The sequence below is a fragment of the Echeneis naucrates genome, chromosome 17 (genome assembly GCF_900963305.1).
Source record: "Echeneis naucrates chromosome 17, fEcheNa1.1, whole genome shotgun sequence".
NCBI lineage: Eukaryota > Metazoa > Chordata > Actinopteri > Carangiformes > Echeneidae > Echeneis > Echeneis naucrates.
The window spans coordinates 22,237,554-22,251,825 of NC_042527.1; the positions used below are offsets into that span (position 1 = coordinate 22,237,554).

The 14,272-nt window shown below is 45.4% G+C and overlaps 3 protein-coding genes across 12 annotated transcripts; 1 reads left to right on the plus strand and 2 right to left on the minus strand.

The window, feature by feature from the left end:
• The first annotated feature begins 477 nt into the window (after nt 1-477).
• On the plus strand, nt 478-4,473 carry LOC115057333 (inositol monophosphatase 1-like). Of its 5 annotated transcripts, none has more exons than XM_029524379.1 (9): nt 478-558; nt 1,327-1,405; nt 1,484-1,617; nt 1,798-1,902; nt 2,061-2,106; nt 3,696-3,804; nt 3,882-3,990; nt 4,066-4,217; nt 4,286-4,473. In XM_029524379.1, the coding sequence occupies exons 2-9, from the start codon at nt 1,343-1,345 to the stop codon at nt 4,411-4,413; spliced, it is 846 nt and encodes a 281-aa protein (XP_029380239.1). In that variant the 5' UTR covers nt 478-558; nt 1,327-1,342; the 3' UTR covers nt 4,414-4,473. The 5 variants fall into 5 exon arrangements, with proteins under 5 accessions (XP_029380239.1, XP_029380244.1, XP_029380241.1 ...); XM_029524384.1 differs by having other exon boundaries at nt 4,295-4,473; XM_029524381.1 differs by having other exon boundaries at nt 478-544.
• A 299-nt stretch (nt 4,474-4,772) lies between these two features.
• On the minus strand, nt 4,773-10,612 carry LOC115057331 (E3 ubiquitin-protein ligase RNF31). Of its 6 annotated transcripts, none has more exons than XM_029524376.1 (19): nt 10,484-10,612; nt 10,265-10,355; nt 10,058-10,123; nt 9,252-9,418; nt 8,608-8,732; nt 8,394-8,485; nt 8,151-8,282; nt 7,851-8,068; nt 7,583-7,765; nt 7,242-7,424; nt 7,053-7,151; nt 6,749-6,838; nt 6,555-6,657; nt 6,156-6,274; nt 5,956-6,069; nt 5,812-5,878; nt 5,641-5,734; nt 5,398-5,566; nt 4,773-5,125 (listed from the first exon to the last, which is right to left on the minus strand). In XM_029524376.1, the coding sequence occupies exons 1-19, from the start codon at nt 10,526-10,528 to the stop codon at nt 5,069-5,071; spliced, it is 2,214 nt and encodes a 737-aa protein (XP_029380236.1). In that variant the 5' UTR covers nt 10,529-10,612; the 3' UTR covers nt 4,773-5,068. The 6 variants fall into 6 exon arrangements, 5 of the variants coding, with proteins under 5 accessions (XP_029380236.1, XP_029380235.1, XP_029380234.1 ...); XM_029524375.1 differs by having other exon boundaries at nt 4,774-5,125; nt 8,617-8,753; XM_029524374.1 differs by having other exon boundaries at nt 4,774-5,125; nt 8,608-8,753.
• Nucleotides 10,613-11,064: 452 nt separating this feature from the next.
• On the minus strand, nt 11,065-12,845 carry c17h7orf25 (chromosome 17 C7orf25 homolog). The gene is made up of 2 exons (XM_029525386.1): nt 12,751-12,845; nt 11,065-12,421 (listed from the first exon to the last, which is right to left on the minus strand). Exon 2 carries the CDS (start codon nt 12,406-12,408, stop codon nt 11,173-11,175), a length of 1,236 nt encoding a protein of 411 aa, XP_029381246.1. The 5' UTR covers nt 12,409-12,421; nt 12,751-12,845; the 3' UTR covers nt 11,065-11,172.
• Between the last annotated feature and the right edge of the window lie 1,427 nt (nt 12,846-14,272).

The following is a 14,272-nucleotide window of genomic DNA, read 5'->3' on the forward strand; positions in this document are numbered from 1 at the left end:
GGCTTTATGTTATTATGAGAGTTGGATCAGATACTGATACACAACCGCTCAGAAAACAGATGGATTTAAACTTAGACCTGGACTCTGGTCTAAAGAGCCTTAAACCTTCTTTCTATCTGCTGACCATAATGAGGTGACTGCATTGGTTGCAGAAGACGTCAGGTTGTATTGAAGTCTATGGGAAAATGTCCCTCCTCTTCAGTAAACGTTTTCCTGATGAGTTTATGGTCTCAGTCTGAAATACAACATGATGTTCATTCTTTAGATGATGATCCATTTAGGGGAAGGGTTAGGGGGCGGGGCTACCGTGTGACTGACAGGCTGGACCACCCAATCAGGACTGAGTCCTGTGCGGGTCAGCTCCAAAGTTCGTAAACTAACGAGTGACATCACCGAGGGTTGGGCATCGGGCCGTAGTTTCACGGAGTCACCTGCAGGAGCCGCTGTGCTGCTAATCATTAGCCGAGGAAGAAGAAACCCGGAAGTCCATGAAGCCGCTGATCCCCTGCAGAGAATCCAGAGACGGAGCTGAGACGAACTTCAGGTGAGCTTCGGCAGGTGAGAAAAACTGAATCTCCTTCAGTTTGTTGTTTGTTCAGCATCAGCTGTTTCTTTTTTGTCAGCATTTGTCCTCATAGTTTAACACCAGAAGGTGTCAACATTATATGAGAGTGATGCACGTTTAGTCTTACAGCTAAATATTTGATTATTTCAGTGCATGTCTGTGACTATCAGTAGCCCTCCCCGGGAGCTGGTTTGTTTATCTTTGTTGGGTGGAATTACCTTTGTGAGGCAGGGAAGGCTGTGCTACACCTCAATGAATACAGGGGATAGGGGAATGCTGTGCTCATCCTTTCCAGAGAGTTTCTGTGTAGATCTGTGGAGAGATGTGAGTCCAGAGCGATGAAGGTGCTTCATTTTTAACTTCTGTCTTTAACTGAAGAGTCAAACTGACGAAGGCTTCGCTGCCACTCTAAGTTTAAACAGAGGCCTTTAAAGGCTCCTTGACGTCACCGTACAAATCTGCTAATACGTCTCATTAGCGTCATTAATCATCTATCAACATTGATCAATAAATCAAATGATGATCAGCTGGCAGCTGCGCCCATCTGTTGTCATTGTCTGAAGTCACACTGAGTCTTTGAAATCTTGGACAAAAATAAATTTTTTGGAAAAACACATAAAAAGAGATGGAGCATTGAAAATGCCTGATGCATATACAGCTGATCTTATAATTGAATGTGTGTAACAGAACTGTAACACACAACTAACATTACATAACGCACCTCTAACAATGTGTGTTTGTGTGTCTTCTCTCTACATCAGCAGCTAATCCGCCAACATGGTTGACATCTGGCAAAATGCCATGGACCATGCCGTCACCATCGCCAGGAGAGCTGGAGAGGTCTGTGTGTGTGTGTGTGAGTGATCAGCTGTGTTGATCAGGTGTATTGATCTGTGTATTGATCTATGTGTTGTTTAGGTGGTGCGTGAGGCTCTGCATGAAGACAGAAAGGTCATGACAAAGAGTTCATCAGTCGACTTGGTGACACAAACTGACCAGAAGGTTGAGCAGCTCATCATCCAATCAGTGAAGGAGAAATTCCCCACACACAGGTAGGAAGCTGGACCACCTTCAGAAAATCATCATCCTGAAGGAGTCAGCCCTAACTGTGTTTAATGGCAGTTAGTGAAGTCAGAGGTCGATAGGATGTTGTTGACATGGCAATTGAATGAAAACACAATGTGAAACATGATGATGTTAATAAAGTTTTTATTAACGTGTGTGTGTGTCAGGTTCATAGGGGAGGAGTCAGTGGCAGCCGGTGAAGTTTGTGAGCTCACCGACAGTCCGACCTGGATCATCGACCCCATTGATGGGACAACCAACTTTGTTCACACGTGAGTTATTGAAGTGGACATGAGATGATCATCATGACATTATCACCATCATCAAAATCAGTTCCTATGAAATACACTCTGGTGATAACAACTCACGTGAGGCTAACAGCACATGTTCTGTTGATTTTTGTTGCTTTTAATGACTTTCTCTTTAATAGATTTCCTTTTGTTGCTGTTTCCATTGGATTCTCTGTCAACAAACAGGTCAGAGGTCATGTCACTACACTATGCTGAACTATAATAAATATAAACATTATTTATACAGCACTTTGCTGATTAGATGAAGTTCAAAGTGCTTTATGATATCAAGTTGGGGGAACATTTTATATCTTTTTTTTACCACAAATCATTTACGAATACAACAAAACTTCAAAAAAAAAAAAAAACCCCAAAAGTTTAATCTTGATAAAATTATGGTTCTACTTGAGGATCCTCACGGGTGAATTGGCTCTCACATCAACATCTCACTTAAGACTGGAACATTTCCAAAGCCAGTCCAATGCAATCTTGATGCCACAGTACTGAACAACTATCGCCCCATATCAAACCTGCCATTCTTCGGCAAAGTCCTGGAAAAAGTTGTATACCAACAACTTGCTGACTTGTCTATTACTGCCTTTGATACTTTCAAATCAGGTTTTAGGCCCCACCACAGCACTGAGATAACTCTGATCATGGTGACTAATGATATCTATCTGAACACAGATGTAGGCAAAGTCTCAGTCTTAATTCTGCTCGACCTGAGTGCTGCCTTTGGTTAGAAAACTGGGTGGGAATTTCTAGTACTGCTCTAAACTGGTTTATGTCCTATCTCGAGGACAGGACGTACTTTTACTCTCAGACCAAATTCCTGTGACCTGTGGGGTTCCCCAGGGGTCAATTCTGGGACCCCTGTTGTTTAATCTGTACATGCTTCCATTAGGTCAGCTAATACGCAGTTATGTGTCCTACCACAACTATGCAGATGACACTCAGATCTATGTGTCACTGACGACAGGTGAACATAGGCCTATAGATACACTCTGTCACTACATTGAACACATCAGTGTGTGGATGCAAAAAAATGTTCTCCAGTTAAGCTCAGACAAAACTGAAGACACTGTCTGTGGCCCATGGAAACAAAGAAAAATAGTTATCAGTCACCTCCAGACTCTCTCTCTAAAACCTAACAATCAGGTTAGAAATCTAGGGGTAATTTTAGACTTAGACCTGAACTTTAACCACATTAAATCAATAACATCAGCAGCTTTTTATCATCTCAAAAACATTGCCAGAATCAAAGGAATAGCGTCTAAACCAGACTTAGAGAGACTAATTCTTGCGTTTGTCTCCAGCCGGTTAGACTACTGTAACAACCTGTTCACTGGACTCTCTAAATGAGCTGTAAGACAGCTGTAGTACATCCAGAATGCTGCTGCTCGAGTCCCGACTAGAACCAGGAAACAGAACCATATTAGTCCAGTGCTCAGGTCTCTGAAGTGGCTTCCTGTCGCTCAGAGAATAGACTTTAAAACAGCTCTGTTTGTGTACAAGTCTCTTCATGGTCTAGCACCGAAGTACATCTCTGACATTTAAGTATTTTATCTGCACTTTTTTTTAGCATTTATTCCATTCAATTATTATGACTTTTTTAACGATTTATGTAATGATTTTATCTGCCTTCTTTTTTTTCTGTATCTGTAAAGCACCCTGTGCACGAATTGTGCTGTATAAATAAACTTGCCTTGCCTTGCCTCTTTGCTAATCACTCACACAGTCATGTAACACCTTGACACATGTCTCCGCCCCCTCAGAGTGAGTTTGGCGTGGTTTACAGTTGCCTAGAAGACAAGATGTTTACGGCAAGGAGGGGCAGGGGTGCATTCTGTAATGATCAACCGCTGAGTGTTTCTGATCAGGAAGGTCTGTAATCAATCATTATAAAGTTCTGAACCAATCAGACACATGATCTAACCTCTGAGCATGTGTTTGTTTTGCAGACATCAAACAGTCTGTCATTGCCACAGAGTTTGGATCAAGCAGAGACCCTGAAGCAGTCAACAACATCTTCACCAGCCTGAGGAACATCGTGAGCCTCCCCATCCACGGGTCAGTGACCTCTGACCTTTGTGTTAATACAGTGATGTTGTGTAGCTGTGTCATGCAGACTACTTGTGTCTCCAGGGTGCGGGGAGCAGGAAGTGCAGCCATAAACTTGTGTCTTGTGGCATCGGGTTGTGTTGAAGCATATTATGAGATTGGGATCCACGTCTGGGACATTGCTGCCGGCTCGCTGATTGTCACAGAGGCTGGTGGCATCCTGCTGGATGTGGAAGGTGAGATGGTTCAAGAACTCCTCAGAATTTTTTGACTGTGGTAATTCACTGACTGATACTATGTCCAGGGGGACCAGTGGACTTGATGTCCCGGAGGATCCTGGCTGCCAACAACACAACCATCGCTGACAGGCTCATCAGAGAGATCCAGTCCTTCAGCCCTCCAAGAGATGATGCTCCACTACTGCCACAGTGAACAGCTGCTGGTCATCAGCTCAGGTCACATGATTGATTAATAAAGTAGACCAAAATCAGATCAGTGTCTTCATCATTTTGAGACCCGTGGCTTGTACTATGAGGCGGGATTTGGAGTTAACAAGGTAAGTTCAGGTTAAATCCTGGTTTTCTGTATTTTCGGTCCTACAAAGCTGGATCACTTAATCTTTAGCAGCACGGTAGCTGATCCTGAACAGCTAACCTGCTCTGGGATACTAGCGTATAAAAGAGCATGTGGTATAAAAAGCTTGTAGAAGATGCTTTGAAGCAAAAAGAAATGCCTATTGAAACTTGACAAAAGGACAACCACTGGCGTATCATTTTTTATTTATGGAAACAAAAGAGGAGGCTGAAACGTTGATTGTTAAAGACAATGTTCATTTATTATAATAACTATTGAATGTCCAACAAACTGAGCGGACTGACACTGATGACGATACAAGATTCTTAATGAGGTCTATTAGCATGTTAGATCATTAACACGGGTCATGAAGGCGAACACAGTTACAGTGCAAACTATTATTTTCACAGCTAAACTCTAAATGTCTCAGTTTAAGGAAAAGTCAATGGTTAATATGGTGACAGCATTGACTGGCTGATTGGCTGTTGTAACAGGAGCAGGCAGAGTCAGTCTTTCAAAATGTGAGTGGAGTGCTTCGCTGCTTCCTCAGTGGGATGCTATTGGTCAAAGTCTGAGGAGACAGAAAATACTCCACTGTGATTGGCTGAGAGGAGGAAGTAACACAATGAAGCAATAATATCGTAGGGAATGGCCTGCAGATCAACGGTCATTAAAGGTTTGATATAGTTTATTAAAAGTCCAAATATTATATTTTATTATTATTATTATTATTTATTATATTTGACCTTTTAAACATTTAATTTTCTAAGATCTTTTACAATGAAGGACTTTATTTTTTCCAGCTGATTACCGATGATCCGTATCTATGACAACATCACTGACCTGCCGGAGGCGCTGTGCAAACATTGGATCAGGTTCATCAGGTGTCCTGGTTGGCACGGTGATGTGCCAGCGCTGGAGTTCAACCATCATCTCAGCTGGACTGAAGAGAACAGCCGGGTCTGCACTGCAACGATTGATCAACTCCACCAGACACTCCTTGTAGTGTGACCTGCAGAGGAGGCAGATAATTCAGCCCTGACTGACTGTAGGCTGGGTGCCTGTTACCAGGAACACTGGTCTTACTGGCAGTATCCTCTGTGCTCAGGTATGCTGGGTTTTCCACATGGCACCTCCCGTCTGCCACCATCTTCTCTCATCTCCAAAACTAAACATACTCCTGAAAACCAACAGTCGGGTCAGTGATACAGGAAATGTCCACCTGGAATCCACCTGAGGAGCACAAACAGACCTCACCTGTCGTGCCAGGGTCAGATGAGTTGCTACTGGATAATTCCAACCAGGAAGGAGACACTCTGTAATACTGGCAACAAACAATCCTTATTAGCACTGTCCACACATCACCCGCATCCACCTGAACTAACCATGGTCTGGTCTCACCTGTAGCAACAAGTGTAGGCGGGCCACGCTCCAGTCTCTCAGGTGATACAGGCAGTCTCTGGGGTGGTGGGCATGAAGACCTTTGGTTCCACAGTCTGCAGAAAATCCACAGGCCTGAGGATTTGAACATTAAGTCTACAGTCACTTAAGCTGTCTTGATGAAAACTTGGCAGTAGCACCCACAGTAGAACTGGACTCACAGTTCCCAGACTGAAGGTCTGGCTGCAGCCTCCACAGAACTGGTGCTGACATTGACTGCAGGTAAAGTGAAGACAACCTCCTCTGGAAACACTGAAGATTAACTGACAGTTTGGACACTCTGAAGACACACAAACATGGTACAGACACACAATAGAAATCATTAGACCACATGAGACACAAACAGTCAGCATCATACTGTCCATTAGAGAAAATGCTGTTCAACAGCTGGAATCCTCAGACCTGTGGCTTGGTACTACTGAGAACTTTATGGGTGTTTGAAAAATGTTCTCCCCATTTCCTCCTGCCCCTACACCACTCAACCCTGCAGTGGAAACAGTGGACTGGGGTCCTGGAGGCTGCTCCAGGACCTGGTCTGAGGCCTGGACGGTGCTGTTTACCAATGCTGTTGTAGCTGAGCAGAACAGGGTCACGGTCTAGCTGGTTCTGTTCCTGCCAGATCCTGAACTGCTCACAGGTCAGATCCTGATGCTGAGGAGACCACTGCAGAGGCAGAGACATAGAAATGTGTGTGTGTGTGTGTGTGTCTGTCTGTCTGTCTGTCTGTGTGTGTGTGTGTGTGTGTGTGTCTTACAGGTGCTCTGCACTGAGAGCAGGTGCTCTTCTTACAGCTTGGGCAGTCCATCTTCAACCTGTCAGACTCATGAAGCAAACCAAAAGAACACTGACACACACACACACACACACACACACACACTTAGTGTACTGAAAATTGACTGACAGGATGTTTGCCCTCAGAAAAACTTTCACAGACAGCAGTTCAAACTGAACCTGTTTCCACAGAGATCTCTTCCTGTCTTCACTGACTGACATCTGATTCAGGTCTAACCCTGAATCAGGTACCTGGCCTATTGTAGTCCTGCCTCTCTGGTTCTTACATGGGCACACCAGCAGAAGTTTGGCATCTCCTGCAGAGCTCGGTCTCTGAGTTTCCTCTGAAAGAGCTCATGGATCTGAGTAGGCAGGAAGTGACGAATCTACACAAACAAACAAACAAAAAGCAAACAGTGTGAGATGAACAGGCTGGAGGACAACTATACCCTGACCTGCTCCAGGTGAGGTCTCACCTGAGTGTCCAGCAGGTTGAAGTAGTCCATAGACTCTTCCATTCCCCTCAGACCTCTGACCTCAGGTCTCCCACACTGAGGACAAACCAGGTGATCAATAGTTCGCTCTCTAATGGCCACAGAGAAGAAACTCTGAAAACACGACTGACAGAGGAAACAGGAGCAGTGAGTCATCGTGATGATCTGTATGAAACAGGAGGAGGGGAGGAGGAGAGGAGAGAGATTACATCATACTCATCTTGAGTGAACACATGAAGACGACTGGTCCAGACAACATTATGAATACACAACCATACACACGAATAAACCAACGCACAGACACACACGGTCATGTGACTCACCTTACTGAATGTCACCTGCTCATGACAGATGGGGCAGCTGTGAGTCAGAAACCTGAGGGCTGATGGGAAATCTTTGTTGAGCTGGACCGCTTCCATGACATCACTGGGACTAAAGCCCCGCCCCTCCATCTTCATGAGGCACAGGAACATGGCCGCCTGGTCTGGACGGAGATGGGATGCCATCTGAGGAGGTGGACGACACTTCAGACCAGCTGGAACTATCTGAAGAGACCTGAGACTGATTGAGACCTGTTGTTGTCCCCCTCACCTTCATGTAGTCTGGCCCAACTGCTTGTCTAGACTGGAGGTCTGGAGGATCCTGATCCTGATGTGTTTCAGAACATGGTCTAGAATCTGCTATGTGTCTGTCTGTGCATGCTTTTGTATGGACAATCCATAATGATGAGTTACTCTCCTGGTCTCCATTTGTTTCTCCATCCAGTGTCAGAGTCCCCATCACCCTGCTTAGGCAGTCTGTAGGGAAACCTGGGGGACCAGACGCAGAGTCTGAACCATCAAGAAGTATCTGAGATCATCAAGATCTCCTCTGTATTCTTCACCTTCTCACCTGAGGAAGAGGAACTAAGGAAGGGGTTGTTGTGGTTAGTAGATGGGTTGGAAGAAGGAGGAGCACTGAAGTCAATCCCCAAAAGTTCTTCAGTGTATGACTTCCTCACCCTAACCTCCCTGCTCTGGTTATCTGAAACACAGGTAGGGTTGGGGGCAGGATTTCCACCTGGTCAGTTTGGGCAAAAGCTGACATGCTGCAGTTAGCATGGAAACAATCCTCTCAGGCCAACAGGAAGTGTACCTTTCTGTCCAAGTATGTGGGAAGGGGAGAGGTGACGACTCTGTAGGGAAGTGGTGATGGAGGAGGTGATGATGGGATGGTGAGGGCGAGGGCTACAGGAGGAGGAGCCAAAACAGACGGACAATCTCTTTGACAGGAACACGGGCTCCACTGATGATTGATTATTATCAATAACCTACATCTACCGATCATAAATGTCTCAGGCTGTGTTTACCTCTCTGACCTTCCACTGGTGACTGACAGTGAGACCTGCACACCTGCAGGGGGCGTGGCTTGTACAGGACACCTGGCATAAAGTGGTGTATCCAAATGGAAGGCCCGCCTCATCTCTGACACGAGCTGTGATAGGTCAGACACACCCTGACAGGAAATTATATTGTCAACATAACAAACAAACTGTTCTTTGTTACCTAGTCTTTATTCGATTAGGGTTTTGTATTGAATTACTGATTATCTTTAATACCATGGAGAAAAATAGCATTGATATTTCTGTATCAACCCTAAGTATGGCTGACTGACCAGTCCAGCAGCTAAAAAGCCATGCAAACTGCTTATAGTGAGTAGTAGGTCACAGGCCAGAGCAGTAGCTCTGAAGGCTCCTAGTTCTCTATGATTCTAACAGGACTATGCTTCACATGCAGGTCTTATGTGGTCCCTGCTGTCTATATACAGGTCTGTAAAAAGTACCTGGATTCTATACACAGGTGTAATGTGATCTTTGGAATCTACATACAACTTTCAACACTATGATTGTTTCTTGGTGATTCTTACACCATATCTAGGGGCCATAGGTCTCATTTAGAGCCAGATCCAAGAGCAACATCCTGTTGACCCTAACCCTTGCTCAGCAGGACTTACATGGGTCCAGTTCCTCAGTCCATCCAGACTGATGTTGCCTGAGGCATCCACACAGGAACAGGTTGGGTTAATCACCATGGAGACAGATGGACAGACATAACAGCGTGGACGGGACTCCGGGTGGGTCTTGTGAAGCCAGATACACACTGGGATATTATAGTCACTTCCTGTAGAAACACACATCCAAACTAATCAGGGACCAGGACTGGATACTAGACAGGAAGAGATTTATAGAACACATCAGACTGATCCAGACTAGATCCAGACTGGATCTTAGCGGTCTACAATTTAGACCTCATTACCATAGCTAAACTAGGCCAGCAGGATCCCCATCTTCATCTTGATGGATAGCAGTGCCACTGCCATCAGTCAGACGTATTGATGATATCATGACCACAGCTCCAACCTGCAACTTTTAAACACCATGTTCTGAGCATCCCTGAGGATCAGAGGCAGAACCTTGAGACCTCCCAGATGGTGATCTGGATTTCTCACTTTCTCTGATCAGACCCAGCTCATCGACAGGTGGGTTTCAGCATCTATCTTCACCCACAATTCCTAGACCTATCACTGCTGCTCCATCAGCAGGTCTGGCTCCAAGGACTGATGAACTGCCTGGTGGTGTCTGGTAGAGACTGTACACTGCAACACCACAAAATGAAGCCAAGATGCAAGCAAGGGACAACTTAGGTGAGATTCAGGGGGAGGAGTCTGTGGGAGGATGAGCTTATGCAAAGCAGCTAATTCAGCCGGTCATTACTGACCCGGTTTGATCTGGACTGGACCTAGTCATATGATAGACTTACCTTCATAGTGAATTGGAACTGTTCCGGCTAAGTACACCAGCTTCTTCTTCTCTTTGCTCGGAAAACCTGCGAAATGACACGTTTGAATTTATTACTTATCACAACGATTACGATTACTATTAATCGTTGATTCGGAGACACTCAAATAAAATCAGTCTTGCATCATGCTTTTATTTTGGAACAGGAAGTGGGCAGCTGTGTACTCACAGTAAAAATCCACATAGAGACGCAGATCAGGGAAAAGATTCCGGACGGTGTGCAGGTCAGACAGAGTCTCCGCTGGGTGGCTGTAGTGACACTGAGGGCACATCGATACTGGTTGTGTTAGCATGCTGCTAACTAAGCTGGAAATTCTGATTGAATGAGACTCAAACCTCTTTCGTGACCAACAAAGTTTTACTTTGAAGTTTAAAGTTCAGCCCTCACCTCCATCAGAGTGCACAGCTCCTCCTCAGCGGCAACTTGTGGCATTTCATCCAAAACTTGGCCCACAGCTCGTGTCGTCTGCGGCTAACAGACTAACAGCTGTTTGGACACACCCACCTCCGGTCCCACCTTTTCAAATTAAAAGACAAATGACGCAACAACGCGCAGGCTGGATGTTTTGTTGGATTATCAAAGTGACACCGGTCGAAACTGCATATTTCTGTAAATTGGAGCGCTGCCGGCGATCAGTTGACACTTTCATTATTTATAACACCTGCCACAATAATAACGATAGTATGATAACTGTGAACACAACCATTCATCAAACCTGGACCAGGAAGAATCTCACTGCATACAAATCACACGGTGTGTTTGTTGGAAACGTGGACATTTATCATTTCCTCTGAAGCGGTCCAGGTCCAGTGGTTTCAGTACAGGATGTTTTCTGATTCTCTTAGACCAAACTCTCCAGCACAGAGCTGTTGTTTGTCAGCTGTGACCAGGTGACTCCCCCCGCCCTCCCCACCATACACCATTGACCTGTCACAATGCTACTTCCTGAAACAAATGACACAGGAACAGCAAGTGATGTGATGCTTTATTGATCAGTGAATATAGATTCTGAAATGATTAATAAGATTAACACAATTTCATAATGAACTGTCTGAGGCTTCAGACTCCCATCTGTCTCAGATGGGTGTGGCCCTCCACTCCTTGCCCTCTGTCAGAGCTCGTGGCTGGTGGATGAACACACTGTATCGCACGCCTTGATTGGCTGCTGCCCTAACAAATCGACTGTTTGCTGTCATGGTAACAGCTTTCAGCGAGTCTCCGGTGCCGAAGATTGTGAGTGAGCGCTGGTTGACCTTGGCACTTGGTGTGAGTCGTAGTGTTCGCTCTGATGGTTGGTCATCCATCAGGTGGAGGCGGCTCAGTAGCTTCTGTGCGCGCTCCTTCTCCCCCGGACCTCCAAGTGTGTCCAGGATCAGCTGGAAGTCAGAGACTGCAGCACGGCAGGCAAACAACTCCTTACCTGCCATGAAGGCGTCAAGCTGTGGCAGCACCTGTACGCGGCGCTCCTGGGCGGCCTGCTCCGTCAACACATGCTCCCTGAAGGTGAAGTGACAGCGGCCATGACTCAACGATGACACGTACGTGATGAGTGTGGTGATGTCCAAGTTCACCCGTTCACACTCTTCTACCTGCAACTGGGTTGGAAAAGCCAAGCTGGCCACCACAGTGTCGCGGTCCACCCGGGTGAGCTCAGACGCATCCACTTCATCTTCTGCCATCTCCCTCTCCCCAGTTACCTCATCCTCTTCATCGCTTCCTCTGTCTGTCACCAGAGAGTTGACAGCAATTATATCCCCACGGACGGCCACACCCATGTCCCTGAGGCAGTTGGCCATAGGGCAGGAGACACCGTTGTAAAAAGCAAACACAATGTGGGGGTGCCGGTAGTGAACAGGCTGCTGGCGACTGGCCTGAAGGAAATCCTCCGCCTGGCTGATGATGCTCTTGTCCCCATACTGACCCCGACCCTGCCAGATGTTGTGCAGAGCCTCTGCCTTTCTGCCAACTGCCTTCACCCAGGTGTGTCCTCCATTGGCCACCACGTCCACCACCAGAGTTTGGCGGGCACCGCAGGCATCCTGGTAGGTGAAGACATGCAGCAGAGCCACCACGTCTTCCAGGTTCTCAGCTGACTCAACGATAGCTGTCAAGTGAGTCAGGTTGGTGCTGTGCAGGTGAGACTCTTTGACCTGCAGTTCTCCAGCCTCCACGCGCCGCAGGAAGCGCAGCTCAGCACGTAGTTTACCACAGAGCTTCTGGTGACCCTCCACCCCAGGACACAACTGCTGGGCCCGCTGCAGCAGCTCCTGGGCAGCGCCGATCCTCTGCTGCAGAACCACCTGCACCGACATGACGGCATCACACCTGAGGACGCACACAGAGACCATTAACCTTAATAAGAAACGACCCGAGCCTCAACACACAGCTTTACTTGTGATCCCCCATGACGACCCCCCTCCCCTTTACAGTAAACAGTTTTGTTTTGACCCCCCAATAAATCAGTCATCTTTATATTCGTCCGTTTTTACACCCGCTCTTCAAACTTTAGCTATTAGCTTGTTAGTTCTGGAAGCTAAAAGTGTCACCGTGTGACAGCATTCAGCCCCTCTAACGTTCCTGACGTAAACTCTATAGTTATTAAAGCGGCTTTTTTAAACCGAACCCTAACCCAAAAATGCGTGTCGTTAACTTACGGAAGCTGCGACGTGAACTTTATTTTGCAGGTTCAGCTCCCGGTATCTGTTGCATGCTAATAGTCATGCTAACTGACAACTCCACCCACTCGCAGGGACCCGGATGTGGAGGCAGAGTTTAACGTCACTTCCTGTCGTATAAATTTAACCATAGGAAAATATATTTATTTTTATGGATTTGACTGTTTTCATTCCAGAAATGCGGCGGTTTACTTTCAGTCACTTATCCATTTTTTGCTGTTGTTTATTTATAAACAGAGTGTTTCCTGCTCACGTCAAAAGGACGTAATCCCATCGTCCCATCGCTAACCAAATCAACAAATTTTTGATTTGGAATGACAAATAAAACTTTATAAAAACACATCAGTTACTAAAAAACCGATATAATGATCAAATACTTTTGGTGGGTCGGTGCCTCAACAGTGAAGGTGTATTATTAACTAGAGTTAAATATTGAATTTTCTTGCAGATGATCTACACTTAGCATAGCATAACCGACACAGACACTCCGAAAATTGACGAAAATGTTAAAGGAATACAATGTATTGTCTGGTTAAAAAAAATCAATATTACTAATCTTAACCTTTAACTATGACCCATCATTGGAGATTAAGAAGTTATATAATTGGAAATGGGATACAGAGTTCATTAAGTATCTGGGATGCATCTGCCGAAGGATCTTTCAACAATGCTTGATCTCAACGATGGACCCCTAAATTCAAAGATAAAATCAGACACACAAAGATGGAAAAAGGCCAGGATTAAACAAAGAACTTTGCAATTGAAATAAGAAAGGGGTGGGATGGGCTTCCCTGCCTAAGAGCGCATTATCATGCAGCCCAATTGAGACCATTCTTTTGTATACTCTCACCAATATACACTGCAGGCTGGAAAGATATAGAAGGTACAAGGGCGAAAGGAACACCAGTAGCCGCCCTACTAACAGATAAGAACTTGCAAGATGACCTTATGATTTCAGAGGATCACATGCCTGACATCTTCTTAAAATCCTGGCAGGAAGTAGTAAAACTTAAAAAACTAAAATCCCAAGGTGGTGTGCCTACAATTCGGATTTTGAACCAAACAAGAACAACGACAGATTTAAGAGATGGATCCCAAAGGCTTTAACCACCTATTACTCTTTTCTCCACAAGGGGGCACTCCAGAGATTTGAAGGTCTGCAAAAGCTACAAGGGTTGGGAAAAGGGGATTTTTAAAGGTATCTACAAGTTAGAAGCTATTTTAATCAACACATAAATGAAGCCTTAGTGAAAATAAACTCAGGTTTCCTGCAGGCAGTTTTATCACAGCTTAAGTCCCAGTCTTGCAACAAAATTATATCCAGACTGTACAATGGCATGCAAAAATCAAAACAAGACAGTACAATATATATAGAGAAGTGGGGAAAAGAAGAAAAGGCAGTGGAGGTGGAGAGTTGGGACAGAGTGTGCCAGCTACAGTTGAAATCAACAGGGTCAAACATATGGCATGGGTTTTGTTGCAAGAATATTGAGATATTTTA

Coding starts and splice junctions, on each gene's coding strand:
- LOC115057333 (XM_029524379.1), top strand. CDS start 1,343: ATGGTTGACATCTGGCAAAATGCCATGGACCATGCCGTCACCATCGCC. Junction 1,406..1,483: donor TCGCCAGGAGAGCTGGAGAG/GTCTGTGTGTGT, acceptor TGTGTTGTTTAG/GTGGTGCGTGAGGCTCTGCA. Junction 1,903..2,060: donor ACAACCAACTTTGTTCACAC/GTGAGTTATTGA, acceptor TCTCTTTAATAG/ATTTCCTTTTGTTGCTGTTT.
- LOC115057331 (XM_029524374.1), bottom strand. CDS start 10,528: ATGCCACAAGTTGCCGCTGAGGAGGAGCTGTGCACTCTGATGGAG. Junction 6,275..6,554: donor GCTCAGCTACAACAGCATTG/GTAAACAGCACC, acceptor GTGTGTCTTCAG/AGTGTCCAAACTGTCAGTTA. Junction 5,126..5,397: donor TTGCACAGCGCCTCCGGCAG/GTCAGTGATGTT, acceptor CTGTCTCCTCAG/ACTTTGACCAATAGCATCCC.
- c17h7orf25 (XM_029525386.1), bottom strand. CDS start 12,408: ATGTCGGTGCAGGTGGTTCTGCAGCAGAGGATCGGCGCTGCCCAGGAG.